This window comes from Bacillus rossius, chromosome 1 (genome assembly GCF_032445375.1).
Source record: "Bacillus rossius redtenbacheri isolate Brsri chromosome 1, Brsri_v3, whole genome shotgun sequence".
NCBI lineage: Eukaryota > Metazoa > Arthropoda > Insecta > Phasmatodea > Bacillidae > Bacillus > Bacillus rossius.
In genome coordinates this window covers 266,010,102-266,035,645 of record NC_086330.1, presented here as the reverse complement: position 1 = coordinate 266,035,645, position 25,544 = coordinate 266,010,102, and the positions used below count along the sequence as shown (strand labels likewise).

At 33.0% G+C, this 25,544-nt stretch overlaps 1 protein-coding gene across 2 annotated transcripts; it reads right to left on the bottom strand.

Moving 5' to 3' along the window:
- Window positions 1-10,803: 10,803 nt before the first annotated feature.
- On the bottom strand, window positions 10,804-22,404 carry LOC134527566 (jerky protein homolog-like). 2 transcript variants are annotated; one of them, XM_063360353.1, is made up of 3 exons: window positions 13,368-22,404; window positions 13,119-13,213; window positions 10,804-10,960 (listed from the first exon to the last, which is right to left on the bottom strand). In XM_063360353.1, the coding sequence occupies exon 1, from the start codon at window positions 21,997-21,999 to the stop codon at window positions 20,941-20,943; it is 1,059 nt and encodes a 352-aa protein (XP_063216423.1). In that variant the 5' UTR covers window positions 22,000-22,404; the 3' UTR covers window positions 10,804-10,960; window positions 13,119-13,213; window positions 13,368-20,940. The 2 variants fall into 2 exon arrangements, with proteins under 2 accessions (XP_063216423.1, XP_063216422.1); XM_063360352.1 differs by having other exon boundaries at window positions 13,119-22,404.
- Window positions 22,405-25,544: the final 3,140 nt, after the last annotated feature.

The following is a 25,544-nucleotide window of genomic DNA, read 5'->3' as shown; positions in this document are numbered from 1 at the left end:
TCCCACACTCGTGCCTCCGCAGAGGGGAAGGTATCGAAAAAACCGAACTTACCCGTGCGTTTGTGTTGTCGTAACGATAGTATACTTAGAATACATTTTTCTTGCTCTCTATATTTTTTGTAGTTAGAAACCCTTATCGAGTGAACTCGATGGATGTAACGATATACTTAGAATAAGCCCCTGGGACATATTGACCCATCAGAATTTTTCATTAGGCCTTTAGGCCTAACATTTTTGAACTATGAGCTAAACAATATAGGTATAGTCTACATGATTTCAATTAAAATAGCAATGCATTAAAAATAAATAACTTATTTTGAGCTACCTTAAATCCTTAAATCTGCCCATATGTAGACACAATAATTTATTCTTTTTGTTTCACGGTGTAAGCCACCGATACAAGATATGCTGAATTATGCTATTAGATCAGTGTTTGTTTACATACTGCATGAATAAAATAAATGTTTTCTGTGACAGAATGCAGTCTAATAATTTCACTAATTTAATAGAAAAAGTAATATTCGATTTTAATACTTCCTGACGTATTTAAATCTTAAGTATTATATAATTGCTGCATAGTACATACTTATATAAACAAGTAACATGTAACATCACGACAAACAAGTCCACATGCAACATTACTTAACCAAAACAAATGTGGGCACCAATTTCTCATCTATTTCGATACATTCGAAACCCGTTTCTGCAGCAAAAATTAAATGCATGTCTTTTGTGATTCAGAGACTGGAAATTTGGCTAAAATGTCGCGATTTCATGCATTGTGAGAAACGCTTGTCTGGTGCTCCTACGATGGGCTAGTTGTCAGTGCCTTAGTTCTGCGTTATTGTCTGAGGGTGGTATGGCCATTACTACACTTATGTTATAACAGGAGTCGTATGTAAGTTTGTGAAAAACTACATGTGCAGCAACTATTTTATCCTGAAATTTTGGCGGCTGGAACTGGGAATAGCTTATTTATTATCAGGCCTGTCATCATTCATCCATGATCTTAGTGTGTTTGTAGTGAGGCCAAAGTACTCTGGATCACACTGTGTACACTGTAATGGGTAGCTCAGGTTTTGGGTTGCACAGCTGTATTTTGTGTCTCCTTTCTTGCGAGTACTGCTCTTGTAACTTACATTTGTGCATTTCTTCTAAATGTTTTAGTAATTTGTAGCCTAGCAGCCACCTTCCACCTGTGTTCTCTTTTGTTAAAAAGTCATTAAGTAATGTTGTTTCAAACAGTACGAACAATGTGTATAGTGTAAATATTTTTATAGTTATAAAGAATATAGTCTTGCTATAACTTTTGACGTGATGTCTAATAAATCGATGAACGCCGGCTGCACACATTGTTCCGTTATGCTGTGTCCCGTTACGCTCATTGTACACTTGGGCCGCATCTATCTCTCTTCCACTCGATTAGCCAATGCGTCTGAGGAGAAGAAAGACAGCAGCAGCACACAACTTACATCTACACGTGAACTGTTTCGTCGACTGTTTATAAAGTGAAGTGAAAAGTTAATGTGGTTTTCATTGCTTATTACAACAACAATTTCAGCAATAAAAGTTAATTATTCTTGCATTTTAAAAATCTGATTACTAGTATAATTTCAAGTATTTATTCTTTTATTATTAAAATAAAAATGATTCAATTTTATTCATAAAAGTATGCAATCATTTCATCAATGTTTTGTTATGACGTTGTCACGTTAAACTATCGTCCGTAAACAGACTTTACAGACAAACAATTTTTTTATAATGATCATTATGTATTTGTCAATTAATTAACTATACTTTATGTTACGTTAAGGCATGACTGAAACTATTGTTTATTTTTTAGTGGTCTCATGATTAGAATTTTATGTGCATCTACATAAATTTAGTGCTTGTGATTGAAATGTCTGAAAATGTCAGTGTATTTTGTTTTAAAATTTTACTTTTTTGTTTAACAGCGTAGGTGTGTGTTGGAAAATGCAAAAAAAAAAATATATATATATATATATTGTTATATACCAATAAACATTGAGTATAACTCAAAAAATGAATTGTGTAAAATTGTAGTAATAAAATTTGTTTATTTACAACATTGTCACAAGTTATTGCTATTGCGTTCCTCCAAATATATTTATTGCCAAACAGTGTATATAGAACTTCGTTAAGAATTACTATATTTAACTTATTTCCAGATTAAATTTTTTTACCAAAGGCAGAAATGTAAGTGGTGTACAATTAAGTGTATTTGCAAATATGTCATGAATACATGTAATGTTCAAGTAGCCTTTAGTAATATTTTGATAATATTGAGCTTAATTTTATCTTTCCTATGTTTACTCTGTCTGATATTAAGTAAATGTGAATAATAAAAAATTTCTACATATTTGTGTATTGATTTTTTGCAGTAGCATTGTTTGAACTTTCATTGACCTGACACAAAATTTTGATCTTTGGGCACGTAGGAGTGCATGTTTCATATAGAGCTCAAAGCAGTCATGTGTGCATCAAATAAATTCTCTCCAAACAAAATAACAATATTTTCTTAACATACTACATCAAACAATCCTGAATTGCATGACCCAAGACTGTCATTCCCTTGTAGTTATTTACACTAAACATGAATTGACAAAAGCATGCTGCCTTAGCTGTATCATCCAACTGGTAGTTATTTTTTGTGTGATTATGAAGCAAATTATTTTCTTTAAATTTTCCGGTATCAGGTAAAAATAATTTTCTGCATTCTATGCTGAAAATATGAAATAAATGAAACTAATTTATTTTCTTAACAATTTTCTGAGAACACATTATGATGATTTACATAATTTGAAAAACAGTTTTAAATCTTTGTTTTACAGTTACCCTTATTTATGTACAATGTACGTATAATACGCAGAAGTTAGTATAGCAATGTAAGTGGAATAAGATAACAATGTTGGGTGTCTTCTAAGCAAGGGGTGCATTTAGTGCTAATATGCACAAAACAAAAATAACAGTCTTGTGGCACCTTTGGGCATAACTTTTGCAAAAAAAAAAAGCAGTAACTGATACTAAAATGGGATGTTACTCCCTTGAATTGCCTTAAGTGGCAACAAGAACTTTTTACATTATCATCTAAGTTTATCAAGAAGTGTGTGTGTGTGTGTATATATATGTGTGTATATATAAATATACACACTAGCTGCAATACCCGGTGTTGCCCGGGCTGAACACAGGGTGTAGTTAGTTGTCTTCTTAATTTGAATGTCAAGTGTGAAAATTAATTTATATCACTTTCAGATCCCAACAGATGTTCTGCCAGTTTATAGTTATTTGCCTGGTCTGTATGTAATTTAGACTTTATAACGCAATAAAGAAAAAAGCTGAAAAATAAGAGATTACTAATATTGAAAAGATTCCATTATCTAGCTAATGCTCGGCCTGCATTGCAATGCCTCATTCAGTTTTGTTTTGTAATATGTTTGATTTGAAGTAGTTCCACATATACAAATCATCTATCCATCTCTCTATATATATTTATCTCTATCTACATCTATATGCATCTATGTATCTCTATTTATCTCTTTATATCTACATATATATACTTCCCAATATCTCTATATCTTCTATATATGTCTCTATATAGCTCTATACATCTATAGGTATATATCTTTATCCAACCCATTTCATTCTCTATACCTCGCTCTATCTCAACTTATCTCTCCGTCTCTATCTCACAGTATATATATATATATCACTCTATCTCTGTCTCTCTTTTATATTTAAATAAATTGTGTCATGCGTGCGCATTTATACAACAAAAACAGACGAAGTGCCGCTATATAAAATGAAATAAACACATTTTTTGACACTATTTGTGCTCCAACTATTGAAAAATTGTTATACCATCTCAGTAACCCTCATGGGCATGCGCATAACAAATCACCAAAATTTCATTGCAATCGGATGAATGGTATAGGAATGCATACGGCACAAACAAACGAATCAAACAATGGTGCGTTTAAAATTCAAGGCAACTCTATCTATTGATGAAGTTAAGAACAAAACTGTTATTAGCACCTTTATTATGCTAGCCGCTGCGAGCTCCACTAAGCGGACTGGTCTCACCAAGGAGAAAAAATATTAATTTGCCAGACTATGTGTATGATCATGTGTCAGACATAGAGAAATGACACTCACTATTTTTATGTCTATGACCTATGATTTTTTCTGTTAAAAAATGAAATTATCATTTTTTCACTCCCTTAGGGATGGAATTTCATATTAATATGGGGTATATGTGTTAATCCAGGTTATAAGCTAGCTGTAGGCCAAATTTCATTCAAATCCATTCAGTAGTTTTTACGTGAAAGAGTAACAAACATCCATCCATACTTACAAACTTTCGGGTTTATAATATTAAGTAGGATGAAATACCAAGGTACAAGAATCAAATTTTTTTTATTTTTAAATTTAGTTTGTTAAGCAAATGAGTATTGCCACGAAGAGTGCTACGTGTGTTATATGTGTAGTGATTTTTGAGCAACTAGAGGGAGAATAGTGTGAAGAGCAATTTATTCAAGTTGAAATTCATGTAGTTAAAACAGGGATTTACACAGTCATTTTAGTTATGGAAATTACTGTGAAACGTGTTGTATTTTCGAGTAAGTCACCATAGATTCACAGATGAACGTGAATGACTCATTGATTTTAAGCCATGCAGACAATAGGAAGGCTGCACAAGTGAGTGACCATAAGCTCATAGCCTTGTGCATAAATTTGCATTAAGTAAAAAGAAAATATGAAGGGGGTGGAATGTAAATTTAGCAGTGCTTAGAAGTGAATTCTACTGATATTTAATTAATGCAAGATACTTTCTTAAGTTATTCACATTTTACTGATGAAAAAATATTATACTACAACACTGTATAATCCGTAATTAGTCATATGTGAAAATAAAAACAAATAACCAACCAGGCCATTTTGTAGTGTTCATTTGAATCTTCTTTCTAAAATAAAACTCTTTAAAATATTAATTTTTTTAAGAATACATAGGACTTTATATATATATATAGATTTTTAATTCATTTGTGGTGAAAATAAAGAGTATGTTTAATATATTAATATTTTAATACCCGTATTTGTAAAAAGAACTAAGAGTAGGCCTATATCAGTATCTTATATCTCATTTCTTCAAGTTTATTAAATATTTATGTTCCATAGTTAATGTTATTACGGTTAAATGGTTTAAATACTACTACAAATTGGTGGAGCATCATATATATATATATATATATATATATATATATATATATATATATATATATATATATATATATATATATATATATATATAAAGCAATCGTGAAGTTAGAAACGTAACATCATAGATTTAATGAAGTTCTCTAAAATTACAATATCATTTTGTAAACATGTTCGCTGCCTCTTATAATATTTTTAAGTGGACCCTTTTGGGGCTTTGGCTGCGTCAAAGCCCTAGTTGCAGCAACGATAGAACATTACAAGTTTGATTATAATCGCTAGGCCCTAGTACAGCCGAACCTACATATATGCGACCATTGACTTTTTTGTACGGCCCAATGACCTGAAAATTCTGTTTTTTTCATGCCGAACACACATACTAAAAATTAATACATACTTATAATTTGTCCCATATTATATCTCGAAAGGTAACAGACCAACCAAATACAAATGTTACATGTGCAGCTATCATTGCTCTTGCACAACAGCACATTATATCAGTGCAATAACATTCTTACCGACTTGGTTGAACTATTTTTGCATATATATTGCATGGACACCACATTTTATGTTTTAATAGTTATGAAAACACTTGTAAAATTTAAAAATTCACAATCATTAATTCTTAGGGCAATTCTTATGTGGCTAGTACATTTTTAAATATTGTGTTATATTTGTACAAAAAACTTTACAATTTATTCCACCTAAAACTTCAATGTTTGGGCTCCAAAAAATTTTAAAACGCACCATTTTGTTCCTTGTTAATTCGTATTCATGCTATTGTTTCAGTTTTCTTGGAATACGTCGTATGCTTATTATATTGCCTACGGCACCTATGCGAGTAACAAACATTATAGCACATATACCAGAAAAGGTATAAAAATTGTCACATTGCAGTGCTGGGAGTACTACGCTACACTGTTAAGGCAACAGAACAGATTTTTGAAATAATCATACTGCATTGCTGGAAGTACTACACATCACTGTTAAGGTAACAGATTGCAGAAATTACCACACTGTATTGCTGGAAGTATAGCACATCACTGTTAAAGCAACACAACAAATTGCTACAATTACCATACTGCATAGCCATACTGTTAAGGCAACAGAATTGAATGTTAAAACCACCTTACTGCATTGCTGGGACTACCACATATCACTGTTAAGGCAACAGAAAAGATTATTAAAACTATCATACTCCATTGCTGGGAGTACTTCATATTACTGTTAAGGCAACAGAACAGATTATTAAAACTACCATACTTTATTGCTGGGAGTACTTCATATTACTGTTAAGGCAACTATGAGGAGTGCTAGGTTGGTAGGGTAACCGAAGGTTCACAGATATTTCTCGACATGCCCGAACAGCTCCGAAGTTAGCCTCTCGCTCGTGTTACTTCGGTAACACGGAAAGCACGGGCTTTCAATGACAGAGCGGGCTTTAGATTTATAACAATGACAATGTTTTTAGAGGTGGTGAAACAAAAATTACAAAACTGCTCTGTAAGTGGAAACAATCAGACGATTTCTGGATATATAGATACAGAAGCAAGCTACAGTAACTTTTGTGATTTTCTGAAAACTGAAGGTTATTCATATTCTGTTAGAGACAGTGCTTTGCATGTCTCAACAGGTAATAAATACTCCTGTGTAACTTTAGTGATTTTAAATTTATATATAATAAACTTTGTATAGGTGATATCAGCTGGAGAGAAAAAAGGTTGTTAATTTTTTTCTTAGATTTGTATATGTACTTATTTATTTTGATAAAAATTAGGAACAAATAACCAAAAGTTTTTCTTTGATTTTTATTATTACCGATACTGCTTATTTATTACGATAAAAGTAAAGAATGAAAAAATATTATTTACTTAAATCAAGAGCAGTGCAATCTACTGAAATAAATCTTCTATAGAAAACAAGCAGGGCAACATTAAAATGTTAAATTTGCATTCAGGTGGAGCTCGGTATGATTGCTAGACCCTTATAATTAGCAGACACTATTTTTCCCTAAGTTCCCAAAACCTGTACGAGTGATTAAATAACAATAGAGCAGTGATTGAATGAATCGATGATTGATGGAAGTACCCTGAGAAACCAACCTACCACCACAATGTCTGTTACATTCCACACTTTCTAAATATCCATTTCTAATCCCGCTGAGAATGAACCCAGGTATATTTGCTGGGAAGGCAAGTGAAATGACCACATTGCTGAAGAAACTACAAACCAATTACCCTTTTTTTTGGCCATAATTAAATTACCTTTAAAGTTCATGAGCAGGTAACGACTATTGAGTATGGAAGAGCCAGAATTCTTGAAATTGACTTTTTTTGCCTTTTCACTTATTCCAATAATTACTGTTAGGGCATCCTCCATCCATTGCGCATCTTTAGTAAATAGTATTGTGGGCATGGTATTTATTGTCAGCTGTATATTGACATAGATAATGTTGGTTACTAGAAGTGAAGAGACGTAGGATAAGAGAGCACGGAAAGTATTGCTCACAAATAAAGTGAAACCAGTAAACTACTACACTGCATGTTGCAGTCAACCAGAAAATTTAGAAGTTGAATAATGAAAAAAATTCAACAGCACATCAAAATTCAAGTCAAACATGACCTGTTACTGTGCTCCAAGAGGCTACAAATTATAACAGCGGGTGCTTATAAAAAATAATCTACAATGCACAATATGCATAATTGTTTTATTTTGTCATAATAGTGCATGGGGAATACAATTAATCATTTATATTAATATATTACAGATACAGAGAGTGAGAAAAAAAACAACTTATTTTTTCAATACCATGATGGTGTTAATGGTATCCAAATTGAGTATTTTGGGGAGCCATTTTCAGTTGAAAAGAGGGCAACCTTGCAGTGTTCACAAGGTCCCAAATACTACAGTGCGAAGACTACTTCTGATCAACTAGTAAGTTGTGCTCCTTTTTGTACATTCATTGTTTCTTTAGCTGGTTTTATAGCACAATTCTATAATTATGGTTTTAAAGTGTACCTAAGCATTCCAGCTAATGTATATTTATATCTTGGCCAGTTTTATTTTTCCAAAGAAAAGAAGTTTAAAAATGAAAATATGAGTTTAATATATTTTTTTAACTGTAATACAATATGTTTTAATTAATTATGAGCAGTTGTTGACAATAAAGATTGTTTCCAGCTAATTCTAATATCATCTGGTTAGCTGCTATGGCAGTTTGTTGTATTAAATGTGCAGATGTTTAACGATACCCCTCTTATTTATGTTTTTATTGTTACTTAATTAACCATATTGAATAAAGGTATTTCAGCAAGGGTGTCACCAAGGGGGGGGGGGGGGGCAGGGAGGTGCAGTTACCCCCTCTAGAGATTAAAAAAAATGTAGCCAAAGCCAAATGCAAAGAAATCAAAGTCCTAAGTCCACTCACTTGATTTTCAAGTCTCGCACGTCGAAACTTGAATGAATTCATTTATTCCATTACAAGTATTCTATCCGCGCTGCTATAGTCTGCTGTTTAAGCATGGCTCCATATATCAATTTGCCCCCCTCTGGACCATCGGCTGGCGACGCTCTTGTATTTCAGTATAAATGTAAATAATAATTCACAAATCATGAAAAATTGACAAATAACAGATTAAATTTTGCTTTTTAAAGCCTGATCACCCACACGGAACCAAAAAGAAGTTCTGGATACAGAACACCAGAAAACTCGATTGTCCAGCAATGATGCATGTGAAATGCATAAGAGTGTACCCTGAATTTGCTGCACCCAACAGGGAGCGGAAGAAACGTGCTGTAAGTTAAATACCTGATACATCTTTGCTTAGTATATAACCCACAGGCTAACATCTATTTTAAATTACTGAGATGTTAAAATAAGATTTTCATGTATACAAATAACATTATCAAAATTATATGAAGCCAATGATATAATTACAGCTTTTTTTAAGGTAAGCTACATATGTGAACTTCATGGTTCCTACCTACAAATAATATCACATTTCTTAGTTAAATTTTGTGTCATAATTACTATATTATGGAACAGAAAATGTATTCAGAATGATAACATCAATCAAAGTTAATCACTGGTTTCTTTGAAAAATGGTATTGAAATTACTGGTAATTTTACTCTTAACAGTACACATTTACATGGTAATTGTCGACACTAAGCTGTCTACTGTGTGTCATTTAATTTGGGAAAGAGAATTATTCATTAAAATAAATGGAAAAAATTACAGGTCTAATATGAACTGTACAATTCCAACACTTTAATAATTTCTTGTTTCATGAGGTAGATCATTGTATGCTAAAGGGAATTTTTTTATTATCTATGTCTTACCTGGATTCCAAACCTAGAACTTACAGTGCTGACTGAAATATTACTTGGATGTACGCTTGTTCACCTATTAAATCCAGATGCATTATTAAAAATCGGTATGCACTTTTGTACATCTGTATTGAAACGTAAGAGATTTTTGATGGTTAGCAAGTTGTGTATATACTGTATACACAGTTGTAAATATGTATTCAGTTTGTCTATGAAGTTAGTGTACAGTATATTTCAGCAGCAGAATTCACCAGTTCTATTATTTACACCAACTACATATGTGCAATGAATGATTTCTGTTTTCTTTCCTTCCAGCTTTCGTTTATCACATTGTGTGTAAACTAATGTATTGACATTGATTTCAGATGCTGAAGAAACTGAAAGCATTAATGAAAAATAAAACAGCTTTGATAAGCTACCTTCGTTATTATATAAAAGTAAGTAGCCCTGAGAACCATAACCACTCAACGATTTGCACTCAACTCTCCCAGGAGATACATGGGGACCTGGTAACAGAAATTAAGAGATTAGTAAACGAAGGAATTACAGCCATTAGGGATGTAAAGGCTAACATCTATTTTAAACTTGTTGCAAACAGAGTTCCCCTGTAGACCCAGTTTTGTAAAAGAATCTGAATTGTTTATGAAGTAACAATTTGTATCAGTTCCACTATATTTCTATGTGTAAAGTGCACTCTATATTAAAACATACTGTACTGTACTGTACTGCATAAGGAAATTCATTTAATAAATTACCTACTGATCAATACAGTAAACATAAAGTTTAGTGGCTAATTTTTTTTACCATACTTTGATCCATTTCCCACAGCTATTTTATATACATCCTGATAGACAATAGTAATGGAATAATAGTGATATATATTAATAAATAAAAGGAAATAAACTGCTTGACTGGCAACCTTTGTCTAAACCTCTTTAGAAGAAGTTATAAGAAGTTATCTCAATATTTGCCAGCTGATTTCCCCTTCGAATGTAAACTAGGTAAATAGCAAATCTGTTTGGAATATGACTCTCAATAATGAAATTCAAGATCAGCATTAATGCTAAGAGAAATCTATTCACTGTCCCCTTTTCTTCATCCACTTTACAGCATAAGTCACCATAAACAAATCTGTAACTAAAGTGTACCTATTTTACAAGTTTCTTTCACTGAGAGCATCAGAGAGTTAATTGTGACATTTTTGCTGGTGAATAATGACATTGTTAAACCACACATTAAAATATTTTGATAAACATTTTTATTCAAATAGGCATCTTAAAATTTTATTATAAATACAATGTTATTAAATAAGACACTGCACTAGTAATAAATCCTTGCTAATTTACACATGGTATCCACTGCAGTTGATGGAAAGCTAGTGTTCATTTCTCCATATGCCTGCAACAAACAAAACTTAATTACAATATATTGTAATTGTTTAATGTGGAATTAGAGAGATAAGGTGATTGACAACTTTATAAAATAAATATGGAAATTTTTACAAAACACTACCTAAGTATAAGGGTGTTCATAATTTTTCCTTTCACATACATGATGATTTCTGTGAAATATTTATTGAAAATTAATTTACAATACTAAATATGTATTAAGCATGCAAACAATTGTAGCCTACTTGGTGTTAATTATGACATTAATTTAATGGTGTAATATGGCTCTCACACTAATAACTGCTGGAAACCCATTTAACCTTAAGAAGTTACATTATTAAAACTTAAACAATTTTCAGCAATTGGCGTGATACAAGCACAAATTTTGAGCATTGTGATCATCAAAAAAGCAGTTTTACTTCTTGCCAAAAACATAGAGCAAATAGTTAATGTTATACAACAAGTTCAAGTAATTTAATGGTTTTTAGTGCTAATAGTACCTAATCTAAAGTAGTAAAATGATTCACTAGCACATTTCTTGTATCATACAGACTCCAAACTTACTAACAGTTATAGGTTTTCACAAGAGAATAGATGCCAGCATGTTATTTGTGGCTAGCTGATGGTGATACTTAATTGCACAATCGTGAAACCATGACACAATTTGCAGTCAACTGTCGGCATCTAATGCAGCTTTGTAAAAAAATGGAATTTGAAAAGTTCAAAGGCTTTTGAAGAATTAACAAATTTTGAGTTCTTTTATTGGATTGTAATTACTATAGCTAGGTATTTTGGTTCATTATACTGCTAAGATTGGCCCATTACATGTGATTTCTTTTTAATCAAAAATCTGCTCCACTCTGTATTACACAGCACGAGCAGAGCATACAGAGGGTACATCCATCCACCCGTAGCATCTTGTCTATCAATACAGCCATGATTATTTTTGCAGATTTTCTTCACTCCAGGTTACTACCGTTTGAATAACGTAAAATGTCACAGTTTAATGTAACATCAGAAAATAATTACCCCCGTACAACAAAATACAATTTTCTCTATCTTCCTACTTAGGAAAGTGGTTATGGTATATAATACTGCATTTTATAATTATTTTTAAAGCAGTGATTTTTTGTCATGGAATATTTTTTTTAAAAATATGTTAAAGAACGCATTCTGCATTATTTATCTTTCTCAGTGAAAAAGAATATCCGCAGTAGCCAAGGTAACAACTTTTTAAATTGATGTATGTTGTGTGAATTTTACACAAAAAAGTATCTTTTTAGTGTATTTTATTGATGAGGATAAGCGAGGTCAGTAAAATTTAAAATATTTTACAATCATTACTACTCATTCGTTCTTGCAAGAAGGTTCCTTTTATTCAGAATGTAGGCTACTTTCAACATTTTAGAAGTTATGAGAAGAGGGTGTTGAATTTAATGGACAGTGTGATATAAAATATTAATGAGTAGTAATGGGAAATAAGTATAACTGCTATAATTTCCAAAACAATTAGCAAGAACACATATAAACACCATTTTCGGTACTTTTTTAAATGAGCCATGACTAACAACATTTACCCTCTACTGTTCTATAAGAAACCATGCCACCTTAATGAGCTCATTAACCAGTACCAGAAGCATTTGGGACTTGGTTGTTCGTGATAGATTCAACCGAAATAGGGCCTACTGTAAAAGTTCCGTATTGCTATCAAAGTTAACCCTGAGATTGTGATGGTATGATCCTGATGACGTGATCCTGTACACATGATCCTGTGGTACATGATTATTTTTTTAGCAGTTAAGAGGCGCGTAACGCTTTTTACGCGAGATCGCAAAACCTGATGTAAAAAATAAATTAAGTAAGGTTTCGCGCTATCGCCTGAAATGCATCAGTGCTATGCACCTCCCCACTGCTGAAAATAATAAGCATAATATACCACAGGATCAGATGTACAGGATCATGGCATCAGGATCATACCATTCGGATCACAGGGTTAACTTGGATCCGCAATATGGAACTTTTACCGGGCCTACTTATCACAATGCATGATTGTAACTAGTCAGATTCAATTACGTACAGTTGAACTGTTATGTAAAATACTATGTTGTATTAGCAAAATGCAGACAGTGATGTGTCCGAGGCATTAACAAGATTTTGAGTCCACTCACCTGAATAATTCAGCCCCGGCAAAATTTACTTTTAAATATTATCGCTTGAATGCACTCAACTGCTCTTGAACATATGCTGAATCTCCACAAACAATCTGAAACAAAAAAATTAACCCTCAGTATTAAATTTTTAGACAATATTGATACACAACACAGTTGAATCGTAGGCATATTTCACTAGCAATGTGTAAATGGACAATAAACAAAAAACAATAATCATATAACTTGACTAGAAAAATATTTTCTTACTTGAAAGTTCAATCAAATATTTGGTAAAATATTATCAAATCTCTCCATGCTAACGATGTATTACAAATATTTTACGTGAGATGTCATGGGACACAATTGTTTATAAACTTTTTTTTTTGTTGAAGAAAAAAAATCCGGAACCACACGATTCCACCCGAACTACATGTCGAGAAATATCTGTGAACCTTCGGCTACCCAGGTTGGTATGGCAACGAGTGCAAGGTTGGCACCAGTGTAATATGCAAGATGGCGGAATAAAGGCTGATGTTAATGTAAAGGAAGTGTTTTATCATTTCTCACTAGCCTACAGCAACAGAACAGATTATTAAAATTACCATACTTTATTGCTGGAAGTACTTAATATCACTGTTAAGACAACAGAACAGATTATTAAAACTACCATACTTTATTGCTGGGAGTACTTCATATCACTGTTAAGGTAACAGAAAAGATTATTACAATTACCATACTGCATTGCTGTGAGTACTGCACATCACTGTTAAGGCAACAGAACAGATTATTAAAACTACCATACTTTATTGCTGGGAGTACTTCATATCTCTGTTAAGGCAACAGAACAGATAGCAAAAATTACCACACTGTACTGCAGGATGCACTACACAGCATGGAAAAAACAACAGAACAGATTGTTAAAATTACCACACACTATTGTTGGAAGTAAAGCACATCACTGTTTAAGAAACACAACAAATTGCTAAAATTATCATACTGTATTGCTGGGAGTACTACACATCACTGTTAAGGTAACAGCACAGATTGTTAAATCTAAAATACTGCATTGCTAGAAGTACTACACATCACTGTTACGGCTACAGAACAGAAAGTTAAAGTTAATATACTGTGTTGTTAGGGGCAATAAGTAGAGATTGCTAATACTATAGAGCAGGGTTGTTGACAGTGCTTTTCAACTTTGTACAGGTAACATATAACCTCATTTGCTGGTATTACTATCTTCATTTACTATATTGAGATAGTAACCATAACCCATCGGATAGCTGTCACTATGTTAACAATATTGGATGATTGGAAGAATCAAAATCTGGTTCCTGTTACAATATTTTTTCTCAGTGCAAAAATTAACTACCTGTAACCTATTTAAAAAATTATAAAAAAAAATTGTAATTTTTATTAAAATCTAAAAGCTGTATGATCTATTTCATGTTGTCTGTATGAAACTGACAGTGAATAAATACGTAATTTTACCTAAATAAGAGCGTGACAAGTAGTGATGCCAATCGACAGAGCAGACTGTCTCAATAACTCATGTCAAATGACCTCATAGTTTATCTCACTCAGAATAACTGAATTCGAGCTGTTATTAGTATTCCTCATTATCTATCACTGAAACAAAATTATTTATAAATGTTTTATTTAAAAAATACCAATGTCATATTTTTCAAAGAAGTAATCATTGTTGCTACATTATGAAATATTACTTTAGGTAGCGACGTTTTGAAATAAATTGTGCAGTTTGCAGAGTGCATTTATTTACAACACCACTTGTCAAATTTAGAAGACAATATTTGCCGCTTAAGCATTGCAAAGAAATTTACAGTATGTAATATTTTGAGCAGAGTGGATAGTTTAAAATCTTTGGGATAAAAAGTTCATAACTCGAAAACTAAGACACTTTTCTTCGTTTCGAGACAGTTATATTTTGGCCTACTAACTGTTTTCGGCTTATTCTGTTAAGGTAGGTATGGATAATCATATGTACGGAAATTGTGTAGGAATCATCGAAGAATACTTTAAATAAGTATTTTTCAAAGTGATTTATGGAGACAGGTGACGCAATGATATTTTTTTTTACTAAACAGACATTTTGAAACTGACAGTAAATTATTACCAGTAGCCTAGTAGGTTGAGCAATTTCCATTACAAAATATAAATGTATATTACTTTACAATGTTATACACCATACGGTTCTAGGCAAGTGTTCTCCAACTACAGAAACAGTTACAACTTCTTGGCTATAAACATTGTGAAAAGGAACTTACTGTAGTAACAGGGAAGATTGTATCACTGACCCTTGCGTCATATCTGAAGTTTAGCGCGTTAGTGGGCTCGTCTTATGAGGAGCCTCGAAAGATAATTCTGGCCATACAAACGCTGTCAAATATGTAAATTTATTATGTATGTGCAAGGAGAGCGCTTTATTCACCACACTGATAATGTACAGCGACTAAGGTAATAACATTTAATTCTTTCTTATAAATAAATTCTTATGAATTTGTATTTCCTTTTTTTGAATGCATATTTATTACAATTCACTCAACTAAACAGGAAAATGTAGCATTCACAAAAAAAAGCTTGTGTGTGAGTGCATCTAGTTAGTGTAATCTACGTACAAAATTTTGACAAATGTAAACAATATGGACATTGTTACTAGTATTTACAATTTAATAAACAAATATTAAGAAGTATTACATAATATTACAAAATACGCGCATACTACAGCCTAATATTCATCACACCAAATCGTTAATCATTTCCTTTCTCAATGACATCAGTTGCTCACAGGTGGAGTTTTTAAAGTTGGCATGGGTAATACATGTCCAGATAATGTAAATACAAAATTTGCCTAATTTATTTTTCAGCATAGTTGTTTTCATCTTCGCCATGTCAATCTTTGATCATGGTCTAAAGTGATTAAAAAATGGTGCATTGAAGGGTATGATTTTGGACTGAAATCGTCTCATATTTAGTGTGCTAGTTATTATGAACTGAAATGTACAGTAGAAATTTTGCACTGGGCCTTGATAGCTTCTCAAGATATATGAATGTAAGTTCACTGAAAAACTAGCATTACAATAATAACAGAACTTATATTTTCCACAGGTTTCTAAGGTGTGCCAAGTACGAAGTTGGGTGTCGAGCCCCTGCCAGTGTGAAGCTGGCAGACGGGTCGCCCATCAAATCCACCCTAAGCAGTGGGTCTCACAACCATGGCCCGAACCCTCAGTCTCTGAAGTTATCAGAATTCCGAAAAGTGTTATCACAAAGATCTAGGGTATAAACCACTCTCCCACATGCCATGATATACAATGACGAAGTTGAGAGGTAACTATATACATAGACATATTTTGGTCATGGAAGGCAATTACTTTTTAATTAAGTGTGTGAATTGCAGTATTTGATAGTTATTTACAAGCATAGATTATGCTGTGAATAGTTATTGCAAATATTAAGAAGGATCATTATTTGAATTTGTAATCACCATTAGTAATAGCATTTTTTTCCACGGCGAAGTTTCATGGGAAAATCTTTTTGTTTATAAAGCTTATAAGTATTTTGTTCATGCTTGGTGACAGTGTTCTTTTGTAACTGTCTCCGATTGGCGAAAGCACCCATGAGAACACAGTATCGATGTTATGGAAAGTCCGTGATGGGCCTGAAACTAACTACGCTGTATTAAAAATACTCATTCCAAACTTTAGTGAAAGAAAAGCTCACACAATCGTGGTTAATAACCTCGTGAGAAATATGAATCCTCATCTGTGACCATTGCATGTTAGGAAAAAATATATTCTTAGAATGCCAACATGATTTTTTTCACGGATGCAAAAAAATTGTTTTGTAATAATCATAATCACTATATCTGTAAGTTACTGTTAATTGTATATAAATTTTACAGAAATCCTGAAAGTGCGACACTACTCCCCTTCAGTTCGGTTTGACAAACCATGGCACGCAAACGAAGAGAGTCGGTGCCAACTGTCCCAGCAAGCGTGTTTAACATTCATGCAAACAAATCTAGAGTAAAGATTAAGTTGCTTTTTCCACGTAAAACAATATTTTTCACCATGCCGTAGTTACCGGAAACTTCGAGGGTTCAGTGACTTCTAGAAAGACTCCACAGTTATCTGATTGATATCACAAATGTCAACACTGGACAACCTGCGATTTGTTACTTTGGCTCTCTCATTGAGCCGAAGACCTTCACAGAAAGAGCGAGACAATAGCTGATGCTTCACAGATCTCGTTTATGCGTTCATGACAAACATTTGAATTTTAGTTTTTCTCTTTTAAAAAGCCATTATATATTGATTTAAGTGGGTTTTTGACCAAACATATTTTTTTAAACTAAACAAAATTTTAAGTGGGTAATTTTACCCATTCAGTTCAGTAAAGAACATTGCTATGTCATCTGATTCCATTTAATAATAATTATAAAACTTAATCAGGCAAAGTTAGTATGGCTTGTACTTATATCAATACCAATGTGTTACAAGTTTTGTGTCACACTATTGCTTGCATTATTTGCACATTTTCGTTTGTGAGACATAATGTTTGACCAGTATATTTGAGTATATTTGAATACTTTGTTCTTCAATTTGATACTTAGTGCATTTGTATACACATACTACGGTGTTCTATTAAGCCTATACACAGCCACGTCTAAAAATATTTTTGAATCAATGTAAGCTGCCTATGAAGTGGAAAAAATACAGCAAATATTATGGCTATATCAGATTTATGTCTCGTCTGATCAAACTCTAAGAACGTTGTGGTCGTTATCTTTATTTTTCTAGATCATATTTTAGACTATACGCCCTATGTTTTCAAGTTTATTGCTTATAATTATAATTGTAGGTTTAATGGTTCATGCTGAGATCTACAAACATGTTAAAATTATAAACCAAATATGAAAAAGAAACCAAGCACTGTTTCTTTACAATCATACAAATATCTCTAGAAACTGCCTTCATTCCAAACCTTAAAATACAACTTAGAATTCTGCGTCTATGACTGACGAGGCAGTGTGTAAATGTAAAGTTATTCACTTTGGAATTGTAAACCTTATTCTTTTGTCTTTCTTATATGTATAAATGCTATGAATTTTATATTTTATCTAAATACATTCACGCCTATGTTAGTAGAGTCCTTAAACTACTAATGTCTTTGTTTGGAAGGTTGACATTACTTAACATATATGGTTTTCTGTGTTCCTTTCCAGGCCTTCCCCATCCTTTTCGCACTTATGTGCTCACGTACAGAGGCAGCTTATGTTGGTGTCCTTGCACACTTCAAGGAAGTAACAGAGCAGTGGGAGATTGTTCTAGTAATGTGCGACTTCGAAGTGGCGCTACGCCGAGCGATAAGAGTGACGTATCCTGGAGTTAGGCTGCTCGGTTGCTGGTTTCACTTCTGCCAAGTAAGCTATACTGCATACAACTTTTGAGTTCAAATAAATTTATAAAATATGTTTCAGCATGCACATTGTTGTTTCTATGTTGAATTCTGTACATGAAGGTTACTTGTTTGCGTTCTTATTTACCTACATTTGTTTATACAAATACAAATGTGCATACACAAAAGCATTAACAAAATCCATGTGTGTGTTGTAGTTAAAACATCAAGGCCATCTCGATTCCGAGTAGGATCCAGATCTTTTATTAGAAGCGAACACATTAAATAATTGCATTACCATTATTTCACTGACACATGACCATGTTTATAACACCATGGATGTTCTAGGTGGCCTGAAAGATTTAGCGGATTTCTCAATTGGTCTTCAGTGATCGGTAGTATAAATTTAATTCGTTCTCACCATTAGTTAGGAAAGATACAAGGATTGAATGATTTCATATACACGTGTGTCTGTAGGAAGTCTGTGTTTTATGCGTATGTAGGCTACGTATGTGGGGATACTTGGCGATGTGTGTTTGCGAGGATGATACGAACCCTTTTTACATGTGCTTGTGTGTATATGCTTATTTATGTAGTATCGTTCATATGCACAAAATACTTGTGTAATCAAATATGTATCTAGTATATTAGGAATAATATCACCACAATCTTTTTTTTTACGTTTGCGTACTAAGCTATGTTAATCCTTTCAATGAAATGCATGACTAACTTTGTATTTACGAAACTTATGATGTTTCTTTTTCATAATTTGTAGCAGTACAGAATATCAAACCTACCCATTTTATCTTAAAACATTGTAGTTGCTCTTTAAGGGTTACATCACTCATTATTTTACACAATTTGTCACAGCATTGTAAAACTATATATTGGTACAAAATAAAAAAGTTGCTTCTTTTAATACTTTTACAACAATGTGCGACAAAATGCCTAGCTTACTCAGTTTAAACATTATCTACTGGATATGGAAATAATATTATTATTAAAAAATACCACATTCAATATATACACAAATACACACAGGTTCAGTTTAAATCTCCCCTACAAACTTCGGCTGATTGTTCATGACAACAAAATATATTTTTAACCACTATTCCACGTATGTTCTAAAGAGCTTCTTAAAGCTGACATACGTCTTTGAAGATTGCGATAAACTTTTTGTTAATGATTAGATAAAATACTAAAGGCAAGAAACAGAGCGTCCGAATTACGTTTGATGTTACGAAATACTGAAACCTTAACTAATTTTTGACGTGGAAGCAAAATAATGTAACTGAAAGACTATTGGTAACACTCTTATTTTACACATATTTTGGTTGAATATTACTACTCTCCAAATATATCAATGATATAATTTCTCTGCTGTGACAAAAATCGCATTGGTTATCGAATCACAGTTCAATTAAAGTCTGGACGCTCAGTGTTCGATCAAAAACACTTTGGCCAGTTGTTTTCACCTGCAACTTCAAAGACGTATACCAGCTTTGCAAAGGACTTAAGACCATAATAGGTTTAGAGGCTTTCAATTTATTTTGCAGTGATGAACGACCCGCTAAAGTTGGTCATCCAAGTCCAGAATATATATATTTATAGTACAGTAGAACTCCAATTATCCGAATCAATTGGGACCGGACGCCATTCAGGTAATCAAAAATTCGGATATTTGGATTTTTTCCGAAAAAAGGGGTAGTTTTAATTAATTAATTATTGTTGTTAAAATGGGAGAAAAAACTATTTTTTAAAGAAAAAGAGCTTTTAATTAATTAGATTAAAATGAAATACATTTACGTGTTAAGCATACTATGTACATACATATGTATGTACCTTGTACATTACAAGTGCTGTACATTACATAGTACGTATGTATGTACGTACCGTAAAATAGTCATTGTTTGTTGAACAGCTCAGTCAAAGTAAGCTGTTTGAGTGTCTTCATCCGTTTTCGGGCAGCCAAGTCGCGCATCCGCTTGACAGTGAGAAGTTGCATGTGGTCACACTCGGGCTGACGCTCCATCCACTGCAGTTTCAAGGCCGGCAAATGCTTCACTAGCTGATGGTCCCATGTCTGCTTCAACTTCGACATTAAGTTCATTTTCTTCCTCGACAATTTCTTCTCTCACACTTTCAACAAGTTCATCATCATTTAGAATTTGAAACCCAGGGTCTGACGAATCACACACCATCCACTCTCCTATATCTTCAGCACTAACGTCTGAACATCCAGGCATTTTCAAAATAAATTTTCTGAATTCCTCAAGTGACATGTCATCCTCATCTTCTCCTGTCTCTTCCCTTTCCTTTTCTTGAGCTTCTATGCCTTTCAACTTGTTCCACGCACGTCTTAATGTGACTTGCTTAACCAAGCTCCAAGCTTCCTCCACCATATAAGTGCAATCTTTCAAATTTATTTTTTGTGGTTTTCACACACACCCTCTTTGTCTTCGCCCTCTAACAAAAGTTTCCTTAAAAGTTGCCTTATATAATAGCGTTTCATGGTTTCGATAACAGACTGGTCCATTGGTTGCAACAAGTTTGTGACATTTGGCGGTAAAAAAATTGCTTTAAACTGGCCATTCCCTCTTTCCAACAATTCTGTGGTGGGATTAGTTGGTGCATGATCAACAATCAAAAGCACTTTACCTTCTTTTCCAAGAGATATTTGGTGTTTTTTCACTTCAGGAATGAAAATTTTGTCGTACCACTCGGTAAACAATGTTGCAGTCATCCAAGCCTTGGGTTGGTTTTTATAACAGAGGGGAAGCTTTTTCACATTTTTAAATGCTCTTGGGCTTTTTGACTTCCCTATCAACAGAAGGGGTATTTTATGGCTTACTGTAGAGTTCGCACATCTAAGCACCGTAACATGGTATTTACTAACTTTATGTTCTGGAGCACTATACTCCCTTTTAGATGCTAAAGTTGTTTTAGGCAGAGCTTTCCAAACAAGACCTGTTTCATCGGCGTTGTACAAAAACTCAGGACTGTAGGAGTCTGCTACAACTTTAAATTTTTCAATAAAATCTGCAGCTTTGGAATTTGCTGACAACTTCTCGCCACTTAAATCTAATTCACGGATACCGTGCCTGGACTTGAAATTCCTTATCCAGCCGTTACTTGCTTTAAAGGATGAACAACCAAGCTTCTCAGCTAAGATTTTAGCTTTTTCACAAAGAATTTGGCCTGAAATTGGGTTTCCCACAGAACATTGCTGCAATAACCACATGAAAACCGCATTTTCTAAATCTTTGTTGGTTGCTGCCTTCATTGATTTTCTTGAAGAACTTCCATCTTCATTTTCAATCACTGACACGAAGTTTAAAAGTGTAGGTTTACTCCTTTTAATGTCTGAAATCGTTGATTGTCCAACACCGTACATCTCAGCCCACAGTGAAAGATGGGCAAGGCTGGCCACCTGGCGACGCACGACAGCCAATAATAGAACTATGAGACGGTGACTCATCATCCCACGTTCCTACGCATCTTATATGGAATCCTGAAAGCGATTCGGATAGACGGAGTTCGGATAATTGGTGTTCTACTGTACCTAACATGTGTTAACCAATGATTAGTCACTATTGAGACATAATATATAAATGTTATATATATTTCATTTACAGGCCATATGGAGACAAGTAATACATCAAGGATTGGCAGGTGAATTCCTTCACAACCCAGAAATGAAGATGGCTGTGAAAATGATAATGGCCCTTCCCCACCTACCACCACAGCCAGGCCTGCCCCATGACAGCGTTACTCCAGAAACGGATATAACCGAAGGACTTCATGCCATACGTACATTTATCGAAGAGAGTAATATTTCAGGGTTGAATTCTGTTATACAATACGTAGAAAGATTTTGGCTAAGACGTGTAGGAGGAGAAAACTTCACTACGTTCTGCCAACCACGAAGAACAAACAATGACTTGGAAGGATTCCATTGCTGTCTGCGCAGTGTGATGGGAATGCACCCCAATGTATGAAAGTTTTTGGAGATGTTGTTGAAATTGAGTAGTAAATACTCGACAGAAGTGAGAACTGTTTCAGAAAGGCGCCGTGTTCAACCCTCATCAAGGGGAAATAAAAATACTCTGATGGTTCGGAAGGGCGTACGGAAGTTAATAACCGGAGAATAAACTACTGTTACTTTCTTACGCTATATGTCGCACAGCCTGAATTTCAGGACAATCAGGCTAGACGTGTGGAAGGCAACAAAACTATACCTGGGACAGAACCAGAGGAAACAGAGAATGTGCAGGTTCCAACTGAAGCAAATGTAAGAGTTTGCAAAGTATGTTTATTGGAACCTGCCACCCACATTGTTCTGCCATGTGGAAATCTGGGTGTTTGCCACCAATGTGTGAATAGATTGCAAACAAATAATAGTACCTGCCCATTCTGCAGGGCAGCTGTAGGTAATTTCGTTCAGTTCTTTTATATGTATAGCAAAGAAATACCAGTTCTAACCACTTTTAATATGAATAATATTTTAATGACGTAAATCAAATGAAACCACTAGTTTAATTGCCTAGGTATAACCGCAGTTTAAAATGAACCATCCATTTAATTTCACCAGTAAAAAAGGTCTTTTAAATGTTTTTTCTTAACACAGAAATTATTTTCCAGTAACACGAAAACATTTACTCCCAAAAAATTTACATTTAGTTAAAACATTTAACATTTAGTTGGTGTAAGGTTACAGGCTACATACACAATTAGTTCTCTTATATATTTATGACAGTGTGAAGTGAAACTGCTAAAGTTTTGGACAGTCATGTCTTTATTTTATCAGATGTGCATACAAATTCTTTTCAGGTAGGCCTATCGGCCCGTGTAGATTTTTAACTTCAAATTTATTTTGGGTCATTCCAGGAACTTTTAAACTATTCTAACATTACCTTTATCAAAAAAATTCAGTTAAAAAATGTTGCTGATATTTTGAAAAATTTAAAAAAAAGAAAAGAATAAACACATTAATATTGTGCTACCTCATTTTAATTAACCCCTGCAGCAAGAATAAGATGTATCCAAAAAAGGTTTAGACAACGTTTAAAATATGAGTTAGAAATTTTACATACCGTTTAATAAAATTTATGCTTAATTTGCTTAGGTAGTTATGAAATAATTTATTCTGCAAAGTCTATTTTTCCCACCACTTGAAAACTTATGGTGTTACAGATTTTTGTGTATTTTATGTATCAGACTGGAATTAAGTTGCACACAAATGTGGGAGTTTATGATCAAGAAATGTAAAACTATGAATAAATTGTACAAATGTTTCATGTTAAAGACTTCAGTAGTGGCCTTATAAACCTATTTAATGATAACAAACTAGCCACATAGGAAACAAATTTAAGCATTACCTTCCCAGAAATGCATATGAGACTGGGAAAAAAGCTTTTATAATAAACTTTATGCCAAGAATAAAAATTACACTTATGAGCATAAAACTGAGCTTTTCAATTAATTCAAAAAAATTAAGTTCACATGTTCATAATTAGCAAAATAAATCCAAAAAATAGTTGAGTTCAAGATAATTTTGTGTATATTTAATTACAGTTATTATGAACATCTCATTCATTACTAAGCCTTTTCACTCAAGATATTATTACACTAAAAGCATGACCATCGAATTTCATTTAGTTAAGACAAGCTTAAGACAGAATACGTTAAAGATGATTATCTTGAAGTTTTGAAAATAAATAGCCATTGTTTGGCGATAAAATGGCGATAAAATGCTTATAGCTCCGGATGGTTGTCCAATCATGTTCATTTGTGTGGCAATATGTTTCTTTATGACAATATTTTAATACTTTTGAAATTAATTTTAATTTATTTTTTGGCACTTCTACAGTATGAAACACCGAAATTTGTAGTATAAGAGACACACTTCGCTGTCTTTCGGGAGTGGTCTGCATTATCACGTAAAAGTCATTTCAAAAGGTAAATGGAATAAGTGAAATGCACTTATCTTTCAAGAAAAACATTAATGCTTCAGGAACTTATTATTATTATTATTATTTTAATTTTTGAGACAATGTTAACCCTTAGCCTCAGAACTACAAATGAAAGGTACAGATATTATGATGTGCACATTTAACTCTAATTACAACTGTGGGAACTTGCCCGAGGCCAGAAACGTTGGACTGTGTAATCGGTGAATTTTGTAAATATATTTGATTAATCTATTTTACTGCTAAGCGACATAGATTTACGTTATTTTAAGATATTTAAGGTATAGTATACCACATTGCCGACACAGAATTTAATTACTTTCAACTGTATCAACAGTCACGATAGCTTATCGTTCTAATATTCCTTGGATGGTTATGACATCACTTGCGCAAATTACAAGTTAATGCTCAAATTATGAAATTCAAAGAAAATAATGTCAAAAAACTAAGTTGTTACATTGATCAGACCACGACACTTTTTTCCCCTAAAGTGGTAAATATTTAAATTATTGTTGAAGTGGTTAACATGTGCTTCTTTCAATTTAATGAACTATGCCAACTTTCATATTTCCTGTTTAATTTGATTTGTTAAATGAATAGGCTCAGTATAATCAATCAAATCCTTTCTTTCACTTCATAACTATTTATTTTGAGAAATATTAAAACACTCTCATGTTTATTTTTAACTTAGATTACAAACAACACTTTTTCTAAAAACTTCCGTCTGCCTCAGAGTTCGTATTAGAATAATTAATGTACCAAACCAGAAAAAGATTGGTTGTCTGTAAAGTTGATTTACAGACGATAGTTTAACGTAACAACGTCATAACAAAACATTGATGAAATGATTGATCCAGAAGAAAATGAAATATCATATTCGGCCTGAGACTGAGCCGTAATAGGTTTTTGCAACCAAACCATTTAGTCATTTAAAATATTATATTCTTTAAAGAAGAAATTTTTTTTAAATTCTTCTATCTTTTGTATGATAAAATCTACCTCTACATACATTTATGAATAAAATTGAATCATTTTTATTGAATTATCACTATTTTGT

Coding starts and splice junctions, on each gene's coding strand:
- LOC134527566 (XM_063360352.1), bottom strand. CDS start 21,999: ATGATGAGTCACCGTCTCATAGTTCTATTATTGGCTGTCGTGCGTCGC.